Source organism: Odocoileus virginianus, chromosome 30, assembly GCF_023699985.2.
Source record: "Odocoileus virginianus isolate 20LAN1187 ecotype Illinois chromosome 30, Ovbor_1.2, whole genome shotgun sequence".
NCBI lineage: Eukaryota > Metazoa > Chordata > Mammalia > Artiodactyla > Cervidae > Odocoileus > Odocoileus virginianus.
The window spans coordinates 28,181,811-28,194,347 of record NC_069703.1 but is presented as its reverse complement, the minus strand read 5'-3'; the positions used below and the strand labels follow the sequence as shown (position 1 = coordinate 28,194,347).

Genomic DNA, 12,537 nt, shown 5'->3' with positions numbered 1-12,537 from the left:
CCCCCAATCTCTCCTCTCTCAGGCTCTCCTCACTCACTCCTCCCCCCTCCACCCTCTGGGCGGGATCTCGTCTCGCTGAGGCGGAGGAGGAGGAGGAGGAGGAGGAGGAGGACGTTCGGCCTGCGCAGTGAGATGTTTGTACGTCGCCGCCGCCGCCGCCATCGCGGAGCAGCGCGATAAAGGGAGCCGAGCCGGGCGTGAGGGGGGACCAGGAGAGCCACCGCGCCAGCGCAGGCCCCCAGCCGAGCCCGAGCCGCCGGAGCCGGAGCTGCCGCGGCCCGTGCCGCGGCCGTCCAGTGGCCGGCCAGCTCCCCAGCCCAGGCCGGGGGCCGCGCCCGCCGCCGCCCCCAGCGTCGCCCCTCGCCTGCCTGCCCGCCTTAAATGTGACACCGGCGCCTCGGAGTGCGACCCGAAGCCGCCACCGGGGAGGGGACGAGCACCATGTCGAATCTGAGCAGAGGCACGGGGAGCCGGAAGGACACCAAGATGCGGATCCGGGCCTTTCCGGTGAGTCTTCTCGGCGCGTGGGACCCCGGGTCGGGGGGCCCGGCCGACAGCCGAACGCGAGGCCCCGGCTGAACCCCCGTCCCCACCCCCAACAGGCCCCAGGCCCGGCCTCCCATCCCCCACGCCCCACCGGTCGCGGGGTTCGAGCCTTCCTGGCAACCGGGCGGCGCGGTGTCCCGGCGCGGCCGCCCTCCCGGGCCGTTCCCTGCGCCCCCGGCGTCCGAGGCCGGCGCCGCGCCCCCGCCCCGGAGCTGCGCCTCCGGTCGCCCGGCGGGCGTCGGCGGCGGGCGTCGGCTGCGTCCGCGGCCTCTGGGCCGGTCCCGGCACTTCGCCGCGCTCCTGGGGTGTAGGCCCAACCCCTTGCACCCCGCTCCTCGCTCCTGCTCGGTCCACAGGACTCCCAGCCCTGCGAGGACGGGGACCGTCTGTCTACGTTCTCCCGGTGTGAGGTGTCTGTGTAACTTTTCACGTGAGGTTTCGCAGCAGTTGAAAAAAAATCACCATGCCTAAAGGATGGCCTGCCAAAAGATGCCGGGGACGGACCTCCTGCTCTTCCCCTCCCCGGGAAGAGCTCTGCCGTCCACCTACCCTCGATGCGGTGACAGACGTTCCGCGTAATGCTCTGTAGTAATACACTTAACAACGCCGGTGTGTTTGCAGACCTTCCAATGCACTTTACAAACTACTACTGTGCAGGAATGGCCCCGCCACTCAAGGGGAAGTAAGAGAAAACAAATGGGACGATTGGTTCTTCATTTCCTAGCCGTGGAAGCCCAAAAGAATAAGTAATCACCACCGTGACTTGCTTTACTCTAGGTTTTAGTGACAGCAAAAGTATTTTTGTTTAGAAACTTTTTTGGCCTTAAATTAAGTCATACTCCTTTGGTGTTAAGTATTATAGGGTATAACTTTGGATGTCATACCTGAATCAGATAGCCGATGGCAAGCAATTAGAGTGTAGTCTTGGGACAGAGAAACTGGGCATACTTGCTCATGTCGCTTCTGTAACAGGTAGACGTCAAGGTGGACAGACTAGCAATTGAATAGAAGATTTTAAACCAGGACAACTAGAGAAGAAGCTGTGGTTTCCTGTCTTAGAATCACAAGCCCGTTATATTGTGTGGTGGGGGGGCGGTGAAGAGAGGGTTTGTATTCACTTCTTAAAGCATGCTTTTTCTAAAGTGTAGTTTTCACTTTAGAGGAAAGATGAATAGAATTGTCTTAGTTGAGTAAGAAACCGACCTAGAGAACTTCAGGACCTCCCTGAATTCTAAAAATTTAGAAGGAAAAAATAGACCGGATGCAGAATTCCCAGATGGTAATAAGAAAAATGTTAATGCCTGTGTGAAGACTCTTCAGACTTTATGTAAATAAAGGTAGGATATAGTCAGGAGAATTAGATGTTTTAATGCACATTAAAGGGATTTTGAACATCTGAAGCTTTTTCCCTAAGTAATGGTTGGAGAGTACAAAGAAGGTAACAAATGTTGGCAGAAGAGCTCTAATGAAGCTCACTTGCACGTTTTCCTTTATAAACAGTGAACTGGGTTTATGAATTTGTGAGTAGTGATAGTTTTCTTACTGAATCAGTTCCTACTGAATGAGCTGAATCTAGAATTATTCAAAATTTCAAATAGTTTTATAAATTTTAAAGAAAAGTTTGCTGTTCTTGAAGTCTTGTCTTTTTCTAATACAAGATTATTGTTAAAAGGTGGAATAGCTCACATTTGACATCAACTCACTGTTGTGGATATTCTGATTAATCAGCTCTATCTTTATCTATGTGTAATCAACTCTTTGATATCTTGTTTTGCCTGTGGCTACCTGTTCTTCCACTCCATTCATTTAGGAAGTACTGAGGACTGTGTGCCAGGTACTGTTCTGGGGTCTTGGGGTGTATCAGTATAGCTTCAGAGACCAATACCCCTCCTTTCTGAATCTTGTATTGTTGGGAAGAAGCTGTGGGAGAGAATGTTGTTCTTGTTTTAGCTAAAGAGTATCAGAATATGTGACAGGTTACCACACAGCACTGAGACGGACTTTTTTTCTCAGGAGCATTATGGTCATGAGCTAATTGAGGCCTTTTCTTATCTGTAACTTGTTGCCCTCTTAAGTTTCTCTAAAATCTTTAAATGAAGTTTGCAAGTAGCTAGTGTTTGATATTCAGTACTTAGTATCTGCTAATTTTTAAAAGTGTCTTAAGAGTTTTAAATTTTCTCATGGGTATTAACATCACTCAGTAGTTCCTACTGAAAAGAACCATTGCATTTTTAATATATAAATTTAAAAATCATAGTTGTCTGAACTTTCATAAGGATGGCTACATAAAACCTCAGTGGTGTGATATTTCACTGATTTATTTGGTAAATAAACACTTAAGAGAATTTCAGAATTTTTTTTTTCCTTCCAGGTTAGCAGTCATTTACACAACTGTAGTCTGCATGGATTGCAAGTCAGAAGTAATAAATGCATCTTATTCCATAAAGAAAATATTTTTTGTGTATTCATGTGTGCACACCTAAAACTACTGTTTTTTACCATTTGAGATTAAGAACTACTCTAGGGAAATTGTAGTGTAAGCAGAGGCTTCCAGTGCTTTCAGAGTGTGTTTTATAAAGCTGATGTGTGAAAAAGTATAAAAATATGTTTGAAGATTGTTTCGTTATCTTTACAAATTAGTAAGTGATGGTACAGGATATTTTGTAAATGTGTAAACCTACTACAGCTGCAGTCTCATCAGTAAAATCAGGTTCTGAGAAGTTGGCTCTTTGTAAGACGGAAAACAATGAAGGACTTTCTGTATGTAACAGATTGACGATGGAGGAAATATTTTATTTCAGTTTGTAAACTTTGCTGCAGTGAACAAAATATATAGCATCTCACATCTTTTGGGGTTTTTTGGTACCCAAAGTGACAGCAAGGGACACAAAACTTTTTAAAAGAAAGGAAGCTGTAGTTGTGAAACTCCTGGAAACTCTGTGGCTTTGGACCCGAGAATGCTGTCCCAAGAAGTTCCTGCCCTTATTTCCTTGCTGTTGCCATGTGTCTCACTCCTGTGCTTTTGTTTCACTCTGTAGGATTAGTTGCTGTCAGGTGAACTTTTTGTTCTTCTCTTTGTAATAGTCATTCCTCACTGTCTGTACTGTAGTTGGGTAGTTTGTCCACATGGGCTTGAAAAGCTTGGTTGTATTGGAGGGGACATGGTTGAATGAGAATACTGGTCTCTCCTCTGATTTGCCTTTTTTGACTTAGACCTCAGAGTTTCAGAGACAAATGGTGAAAGTGATTGTCATTAGAATGTGATCTGAGAATGATTTCACTTATTGGTTTATAGAAGCATCCTCAGTCATAAGGAATCTCTGGCTGTGATGTGCATGCAATAATTCTAAATGAGCACCACCTGTGTGGTATGGACAATTAATGGTAGAGAAGTTATTGTTAGATGGAACCCACAGAATGACTGATACTCATTTGTTATGTTCTTAAACACTTAAGAGCACAAGAATTGAAGGACAAGAGGGAAAGTAAATGTTTTTGTTTCTCCTAGCTGTAGTGATATTTGTTAGATTTAAGGGAAGAGTTTTGATGTTCAAAATAGGTTTTTCTTATTTAGAGTAAGTAGCTGTTGCCTAAACTACCTGGACTGTACATACAGAAAGATTGAATGAGTTGTGCAGATCACACAGGGTGTGGAATTAACCATTAAGTTTGGTTTGTTTTTTATTCTTTAATATTTTCTTATAGGGATGTTTTGGAGATACAGCATTCATTTAAGTATTGCTTTCACTTTGACTGATTTTTTTTTTTTTCTATTTAATGGTTTTAGGCAGCTAAAACAGCTGGTTTTAGCCAGCTGTGTTATAGTTAGTACTTCACAGGCTTTAGAAGCTTAAAAATAAAAAGATACAGTAGTTATAAAGTGTCTATTTTGTATTGTCTTAGAAAGCAGTTCTGAGGGGCCAAGAAAATTATTACTACCAAATGATTAGTGCTAAAGTTATCAAATTTAAAACAGTTTTAATATATGGAGTATAATGTGAGAATTTGACTTGTTCAATAATACAGTAGTCACTCGGCAAGTTCATTGAAACAAAATAGAGAAAGTTTCATTCATTAAGTGTAGCTAGGTAATAACAGTGTTTTCTCTGTTGCAACAAGATTATATAATTAAGGCTAGAGAAAATAGTGTATCTTCCCTTTGTGGTATAAATTGGGAGACCTCAGAGATAATTTTTGTTGTTATTTGAAAAAAATTATCTGTTAATCTTAACAGCAAAAAAAATCTTGCTGTTAATCTTGGTGTTAGCAGTTTTGCTAGAGTTGTGTAAAAAATTATTGGACGATTTGTAGCTTTAAATAACAGAACTTTCATAATAGTTCTTGTTTATCATTATAAAGTCAACAGAAAATGTGCTACTAGTAAGAAATCACTGAGCTAAAACATGCATTACAGTTAATGTCTATAAGTATATTGTGAAAACTATTCATTTGTAGTCTAGCAAAGCTATGAATTCATTTTAGTAGCTTTTCTAGTTATAAAAGTGATGCATATTCATGATAGATAACTTAATAAGTGTCTGAACATCTAAGTAAGCTAACAATCACCTGTAACCCTGCCACTTGGAAGTAAGCCGTATTAACATTTTGGTGTGTTTTCTTATGATCTTACACATATGTGTAAGCACACAGTAAATGTGAGGTACCATCTTTTTATATACTGCTTTTTAAAAAGTACAGTATCTTACTATACATTTATTTCCCTGTTAAATATATCAAAAACATGATTTTGAGTCACTCCCTAATACTCTGCAGTACTTTGACTTATCCATTTCCTTGCTGACGGATTTGATTGGTTCCAGTGAATACATGCTTTCTGTATTACAAAGACTGCAACTGTGATTATGTAGGAGCTTCCCTGGTGGCTCAGACAGTAAAGAATCTGCCTACAATGCTGGAGACCTGGGTTGAATCCCTGGATAGGGAAGATCCCTGGAGAAGGGAATGGCTTTCTACTGCAGTATTCCTAGCCTGGAGAATTCCATGCACAAAGGAGCCTGGCAGGTTATATAGGCCATGGGGTTGCAAAGAGTTGGACACGAGTGAGGGACTAAATTGTTTCACTTTTTCACTTATGATTATGGAATTACTGGACTCGACAGAACTAATACATTGACCAACCACATTGACCTCTAGGAAGGTAGGAATGATAATAGTTCCACTTGCTGAATGCTTCTAATGTGCCACAGGCTGCTCTCTGTGCTTTGCATGTGTAAACTAATTTGCATAACTTTAGGATTCTGTTATCTTTTTTACAAAAGAAGTCTTGAGACATTAAGATTTGCTTAAGGTCACTTTGCTTGGAAGTGGCAGAACCTAAGGTTCTTTTTAACCTAGGCATTCTGGCTCTAAAGTGAATGCTTTAGTAATTAATTACATCTCAAGGTTGTATCAGTTTAACTTCTACTGTATCACAGTGTCTTAGATATCTTTAATTTCATAGGTGAAAAAATAGTACTTGAATGTTTTAATGTGTATTTCTTCGCCTACTTATAAGAGTAAAACTATGGATAGTCTGTAGGGAATTTTCATTTAGTTTTACATTAGAGTATTCAGCATAGGTTTTAGAAACCTGACTAAAAAGTAAAGAGACTAGAGAGCATAATAGTTAAGAGTGTGGGCTCATACACTATCAGAGTTTGAATGTCAGCTCTACCTCTTTCTAGTTGTGTTATCTTGAACAAGTTACTTCACCACTTCTAACGTCAGTTTTCTCCTCTGTAAAGTGAGATTGTAGGACCTGTCTTACATGGCTGTTGTGAGAGAGAGAGTCAAGCATTCGAACAGGACCTAACACACACTGAACAATTGTTGTACCAATATTTAGTCATGGTTCTGCCACAGTTTGGAGAAGGGAATGGCACCCCACTTCAGTATTCTGACCTGGAAAATTCCATGCAAAATTCCACAGAGGAGCCTGGTGGGCTTACAGTCCATGGGATCGCCAGGGTTGGACACAACTAAGTGAGCACACTTAGTTAAAATTTATATGTTAAAATTGAAGGTCATTTTTGCAAGTAATTTTATTTACTATACAGTTATTTCGTAAGAAGCTTACAGATTCAATTTGTGGACCACATTAAGAAATCAGTCTCAAAGTATATATGGGTTTGGTACCGCTGGGGTGTTTCAAAAGAATGCACTGGCTCTTGCCAGGTAGGGGTAGATTCAAAAGAGAAGATACAATAGTGATAGTTACTTAGTCATTGGAGTAAGTGTATAACCTTTCTGGGATAACTTTATTGAAGGAGTAAATACTCACTTGGTGTGTACATTCTAATATGTACATTAAAGTAAGTGTTAGTTGCTCAGTCATGTCTCAACTCTTTGTGGCCCCTTTGACTGTGTAGCCCGCCAGGCTCCTCTGTCCGTGGGATTCTCCAGGCAAGCGGGCTGCCATTTCCTACTCCAGATATGTACATTAAGTGTTTATCTAAAACTACATTTTGTTTTTATTTCCTTGCTTCCTTTTCTTCCACCCTCTTTTTTTTTTGTTGTTTCACTCATGAACTACATTGTGGTTCCTGCCCGAAGTTTGTACCAGGTCCCCTTTTCAATCCTGAAGTGTGGATGATTAGTGAATGATTGATTAAATGAGCAAGTAGTCCTTGAAGCCAAACCACAGTAATCGATGACTTAGCTAAGTCGATTCTGGGAGTATTCCAAAATATTTGAACTCTTTCAGCTGTAAGTGAAGCCTTAATTTGTAGGTCATTAGTGATCGTGTGGCACTTTTCCCTAAAGGTTAGTTAGCCTAGTCTCCTAAAAACAATGACTTGAAAGTAAAGATGTAGGTGTGTATTGGCAGTTACTTTGGATTGCTTGTCAGAAGACCTACTTGCTAGTCTAGTCTTTTCTGTTTACTAGCTTTCTCTACATTTTACTCCCTCCACCGTGACGCCTTCCTCTCAGCCAGTTAACCATACCTGACAAGGTCCTTCTTTCACGGCAGATTGACTACCGTCTGTCATCTCTCTCCGTCCTGGGAATTTGTCACCCTTTTTTCATCTGAAATTTACCTTTGACCTGAGGATACAGTCTTATCTTCTTGAACTGAGGTGTCCTACTCCCTTGTAGCTCAGTTGGGAAAGAATCTGCCTGCAATGCAGGAGACCTGGGTTCGATTCCTGAGTCGGGAAGATCCCATGGAGAAGGAAATGGCAACCCACTCCAGTATTCTTGCCTGGAAAATCTCATGGACAGAGGAACCTGGCAGTCCATGGGGTCACAAGAGTCAGACACGACTTAGCGACTCAACCACCACCATTTCCTTATAGTCCATGAATCTTTGGGCTCAGATGCTAATGATTGCCGCATCTATGACTCTTGTGGCTTGGGCCCTTCTGTACTGTTCTTTGAGTGATTCCTTTGACTGTCTCCTAACTTCTTACACATGCTCCCTCAGTCATTGAAGACTTGCATGCATTCTTCACAGATATTCTCTCTTAAAATTATAACTTTATCCAGTGCTTGTGGGCAGACATTCATTTATTCATTTTAGTGTATGTTTATTATGTGTTCCTACTGGCACTAAATAGTAATGGGGACAGATCTGGCCTCTTCTCTATGACTGTGGTCTTCACTCTGTCTTGAAACGTGTTTCCCAGCTACTTTAGAAATGTTAAAACGTCATACCACATTCTGTTCAAGTTCCTTCATTTATTAGATGTAAGACTTAAGTGAACCACTTAACCTCTGCCTGTTTTCTCTTTTGTAAAAGAGAAGAAAGCAACAGTACCTACCTCATAAGGTGGTTGTAAGGATAGAGTCAATACATACAAAGTTCTTACAAGTGTCACATAATAAACACTATAAATAAATGCAACCTGTTATTATTGAATTATTCTATCCTACGTGTTGCTTGTTGCTTCTCACAGTAAATGTGCTCTGGGATCTCAAGAAAACCCAGACTTCATTCTTCCAGGCTCTGGGGCCTGATACCAGTTGCCACTTCTTTCCTGTTGTCTCCCAGGGCAAGGCCAGAAATATCAGCAAAAAGCATCTTGAACCATTCCATTCCTCTGTCTTCACTGCTCATATTTTTTAAGACTATTGGGCACTCCTGGAGAAAATTGGAAGATTGTGGTCTCTAACCTTGCTGGACTTTCAGTGCCTCTGGGCAATTTTTTGTGTCCCTGTAAGCTCCGGCTCACTTTTTGCTGCTTGAACTATTTCAGTCATTGTCCTCAAGCTCTTTATTGAGAATTCTCTTATCTCTCTTCTTCAGGAAACTTAACTACCAACGTTATCTTGTGTAAGTACCTTTAGCTTTGATCTTTTTCAGTTTCATTCATTAACCTGTATCTTTACTTCATCTCAACTCCTTCCCTTGGGTCTCAGAGAAGTAAGATGTTCCTTTTTCTGTCTTCTCTACCATGGTAACTGCCATTCCATCTCCTTTCATAGCCCCATCTTCAGAGAACAGTCAGTTATCTCCTTTATTAGAATATGATTTTCTTTAGAGAAGGCAGCAGGTCTCTTGGTATCGATCTTTGTCAGTGCTTTACTGCAGCATCCAACAATGTTGAGTGAATGAGCTGACAAGACTCTTCATAGTTTGTTTTCTCATCTTTTATAGCAATCTTTCTCACAGATTAACTGTGAGGAATAAAAGCAATATTAGAAAGTGCTTGCTAAGAAACAGTAAGATCACTGAGGCTGCTAAAATCATTTTCTAATCATAAAGTTAGTATTTTCAAGCATAAAAGTAGTGTGTTCATGTAGAACAGGTGTTGCCAGACTCTTACAGGGTCTCTGTGCTTAGTCACTCAGTCATGTCTAACTCTTTGCAACCCCATGAACAGTAGCCTGCCAGGCTCCTCTGTCCATGGGGATTCTCCAGGCAAGAAGACTGGAGTGGGTTGCCATTCCCTTCTCCAGGGGATCTTCCCCCGCCGAGGGATCAAGCCCAGGTCTCCTGCATTGCAGGCTGATTCTTTTACCATCCGAGCCACCTGGGAAGCCTAAGAGTGGTAGAGTAGGTATCTTCAGAAATCTCCCTCTCTAGCCATTTAGAGCCATTTTTGTATTGTTCTTTGTATAGAAGGTTTCATTTTTAAAAGTTCTGTTGCCTTAAAATCAGTGAGCAATCCAGCATTTTTAAAAGTTGAGAGTCCTACTTTCCCAAGTTGATGCCATTAATGAGGAATTGAGAACAGATTCTGAAGTTGCTTTAACCACTAATCCAGAGGCTTTTGCTACAAGAAAACATTCCTTCTTTCTGTTTTTAAAGTTGAAAATATAATTAAAATTTCTTAATTTGACTTCCATTTATTTAAGTGAACTTTGGGTAGGGTATGGACCTGAGTTTGCTCTTTAGATGAGAAAGGTTCTGGCTAAGCAAATGAATAAAGACTTCAAAGAGATACCTTTTACCTAGTTTAAGAAAATAGAAGATTCCTTAGAGATGCTTTTCTGTAAAAGCAAGCCATCATTTCTAAGAGGAATGCTTTAACATACTGATTACAAGTCATTCTTATCTAAAGCAGCTCTTAACTGAGCAATACTTGGCCCCTCCTCTTCTCCCCATCCTCTTGAAAGTAATAATGAAAAACTCTTCCCCCTTTCGTTTTCAGTTTAATAGTATGGGAAGTTGATTTATAAGATTAATAACTGCATCATGTTGAATGTCTGCTTTGTGCTGGACTCTGATTTAGGCTCTTTGAACTATGATTATCTCAAATTTTCACAACAGTCTTCAGATGTTACTTCTGAAGGACTGATGTTGAAGCTGAAACTCCAGTACTTTGGCCACCTGATGTGAAGAGCTGACTCATTTGAAAAGACCCTGATACTGGGAAAGATTGAGGGCAGGAGGAGGAGGGGACGACAGAGGATGAGGTGGTTGGATGGCATCACCAACTTAATGGATGTGAGTTTGGGTGAACTCCAGAGAGTTGGTGATGGACAGGGAGGCCTGATGTGCTGCAGTCCATGGGGTTGCAAAGAGTCGGACATGACTGGGCAAGTGAACTGAACTGTTTTAAATCTGTCCTGTGGCTCAGAGTGAAGTGAAAGTCGCTCCGCTGTGTCCGACTCTTTGCGACCCCATGGACTGTAGCCCACCAGGCTTCTCTGTCCATGGGATTCTTCAGGCAAGAATACTGGACTGGGTTGCCATTTCTAGTAAAGTGATGTGTATTACATCTTCACCTGCGGAAGGGCAGAGCTGGGATTCAGATCCCAGGTGTATCTGACTCAGAAATTCATTTCTTTCCATTACATCACACTGCCTTAATTATATTCAGTCAAAAACTTGCTAGATTCTGAAGAAGGAAATGGCAGCCCACTCCAGTATGCTTGCCTGGTAAATCCCATGGACAGAGGAACCTGGCAGGCTACATTCCGTGGGGTCGCATGGAGTCAACACAACTTAGCAACTAAACTGCCTTGCAATATATAATAAAAGTACTGGTTTAAAAAAACAATTTACTAGTTTCTGAAATGTTTACTTTCCTAATAGGAATATATTGGGAAGTTAATTCTAAGCTTGCCCTTTAAATGATTACCCAGGGGCGGATCCACGGCCCCTGAAACTTACACACTTCAGTGCCCTCTTTATAAAAAGAACTTAAAATTAGTGTCCAAGTCTTGGAAGGAGCTTTTGCAAGTTTAAACCTCACTAGATTCAAAGTGTGTGTGCCTCTCGCATACAAGTTATAAGAACTTTAACTCAATGGAATCCTATGTTGTTCAGTAAAATTTGACTATATATATTGCTTAAGGGGGTCCTAGTGTGTATTGACTTTAATAAAGTGGTCAAAATCATAGCCTATAAGAAAGATACATTAGTTAATGTATTTCTGAGTTAACACTTTGCTTTTTAAGTTGAAGATTCATAGTGCACATTCTTAAACTTGGTCAGTTATTAGAAATTTATCTTGTTAAACATTTAGAAAAAGTGATTCCTTGAAGTTAGTGTGTTTAAATCCTTTTGTATATAATTTTTTGTGTCTGAGAATATACTAAGAAGTGTAGGTTAAACAGTGTATGAATTTTGGAGTACCAGGATCAGATACTTTAAAATAGTTTGCTTTTCTTCATGGTATATGCAAATGAGATATGCAAAGAAGTGTATTATTTTGATGAGCGTTGTTCAGTCACTTAGTCATGTCCAGCTCTTTGTAGAAGACATGGTTTCCCTGTCCTTCGCTATTTCTCAGAGTTTGCTCAAACTCATATCCATTGTGTGGGTGATGCTATTCAACATCTCATCCTTTGTTGCCTCTTCCTCTTCCCTCAGTCTTTTCCAGAATCAAGGTCTTTTCCAGTGAGTTGCCTCTTCGCATCCAGTGGCCACAGTATTGGAGTTTCAGCCTCAGTCCGTCCAAGGACTATTCAGGACTGATTTCCTTTAGGATTGACAGCTTCAGGAGACTCTCAAGGGTTGTCTTCAGCACCACCATTTGAAAACATCAATTCTTGGACTCTCAGTCTTCTTTATGGTCCAACTCTCACATCCATACATGACTTCTGGAAAAACCATAGCTTTGACTCGATGAACCTGTCAGCAAAGAGATGTCTGCTTTTTTTTAGTATGTGTCGTTTGTCATAGCTTTTCTTTCCAGGAGCAAGCGTTTTGTAATTTTATGGCTGCAGTCACTGTCCGCAGTGATTTTGGAGCCCAAGAAAATGAAATCTGTCATTGTTTCCACTTTTCCCCCGTCTGTTTGCCGTGAAGTGATGGAACTGGATTCCATGATCTTAGTTTTTTGAATGTTAAGTTTTAAGCCAGCCTTTTCACTCTTTGACCCTCAAGAGACTCTTTAGTTCCTCTTCGGTTTCTGCCATTAGAACGGTATTATCTGCATATCTGAGGTTGTTGAGATTTCTCCTGGCAATCTTGATTCCAGTTTGGGATTCATCCAGTCCAGCATTTCACATGGTGTATGTACTCTGCAGATAAATAAGCAATGTGATGGTATACAGCCTTGATGTACTCCTTCTCCAGTTTTGAACTAGTCCATTGTTCCA

The 12,537-nt window shown here is 41.3% G+C and overlaps 1 protein-coding gene across 1 annotated transcript in view; it reads left to right on the top strand.

The window, feature by feature from the left end:
- The window catches only part of CUL3 (cullin 3), a 97,608-nt gene continuing 85,071 nt past the window's right edge, over nt 1-12,537 (top strand). The window contains exon 1 of the mRNA XM_070458709.1: nt 1-507. Coding sequence (XP_070314810.1) covers nt 442-507 — 66 coding nt within the window. The 5' untranslated portion in view covers nt 1-441. The remainder of the gene's footprint in view (nt 508-12,537) is intronic.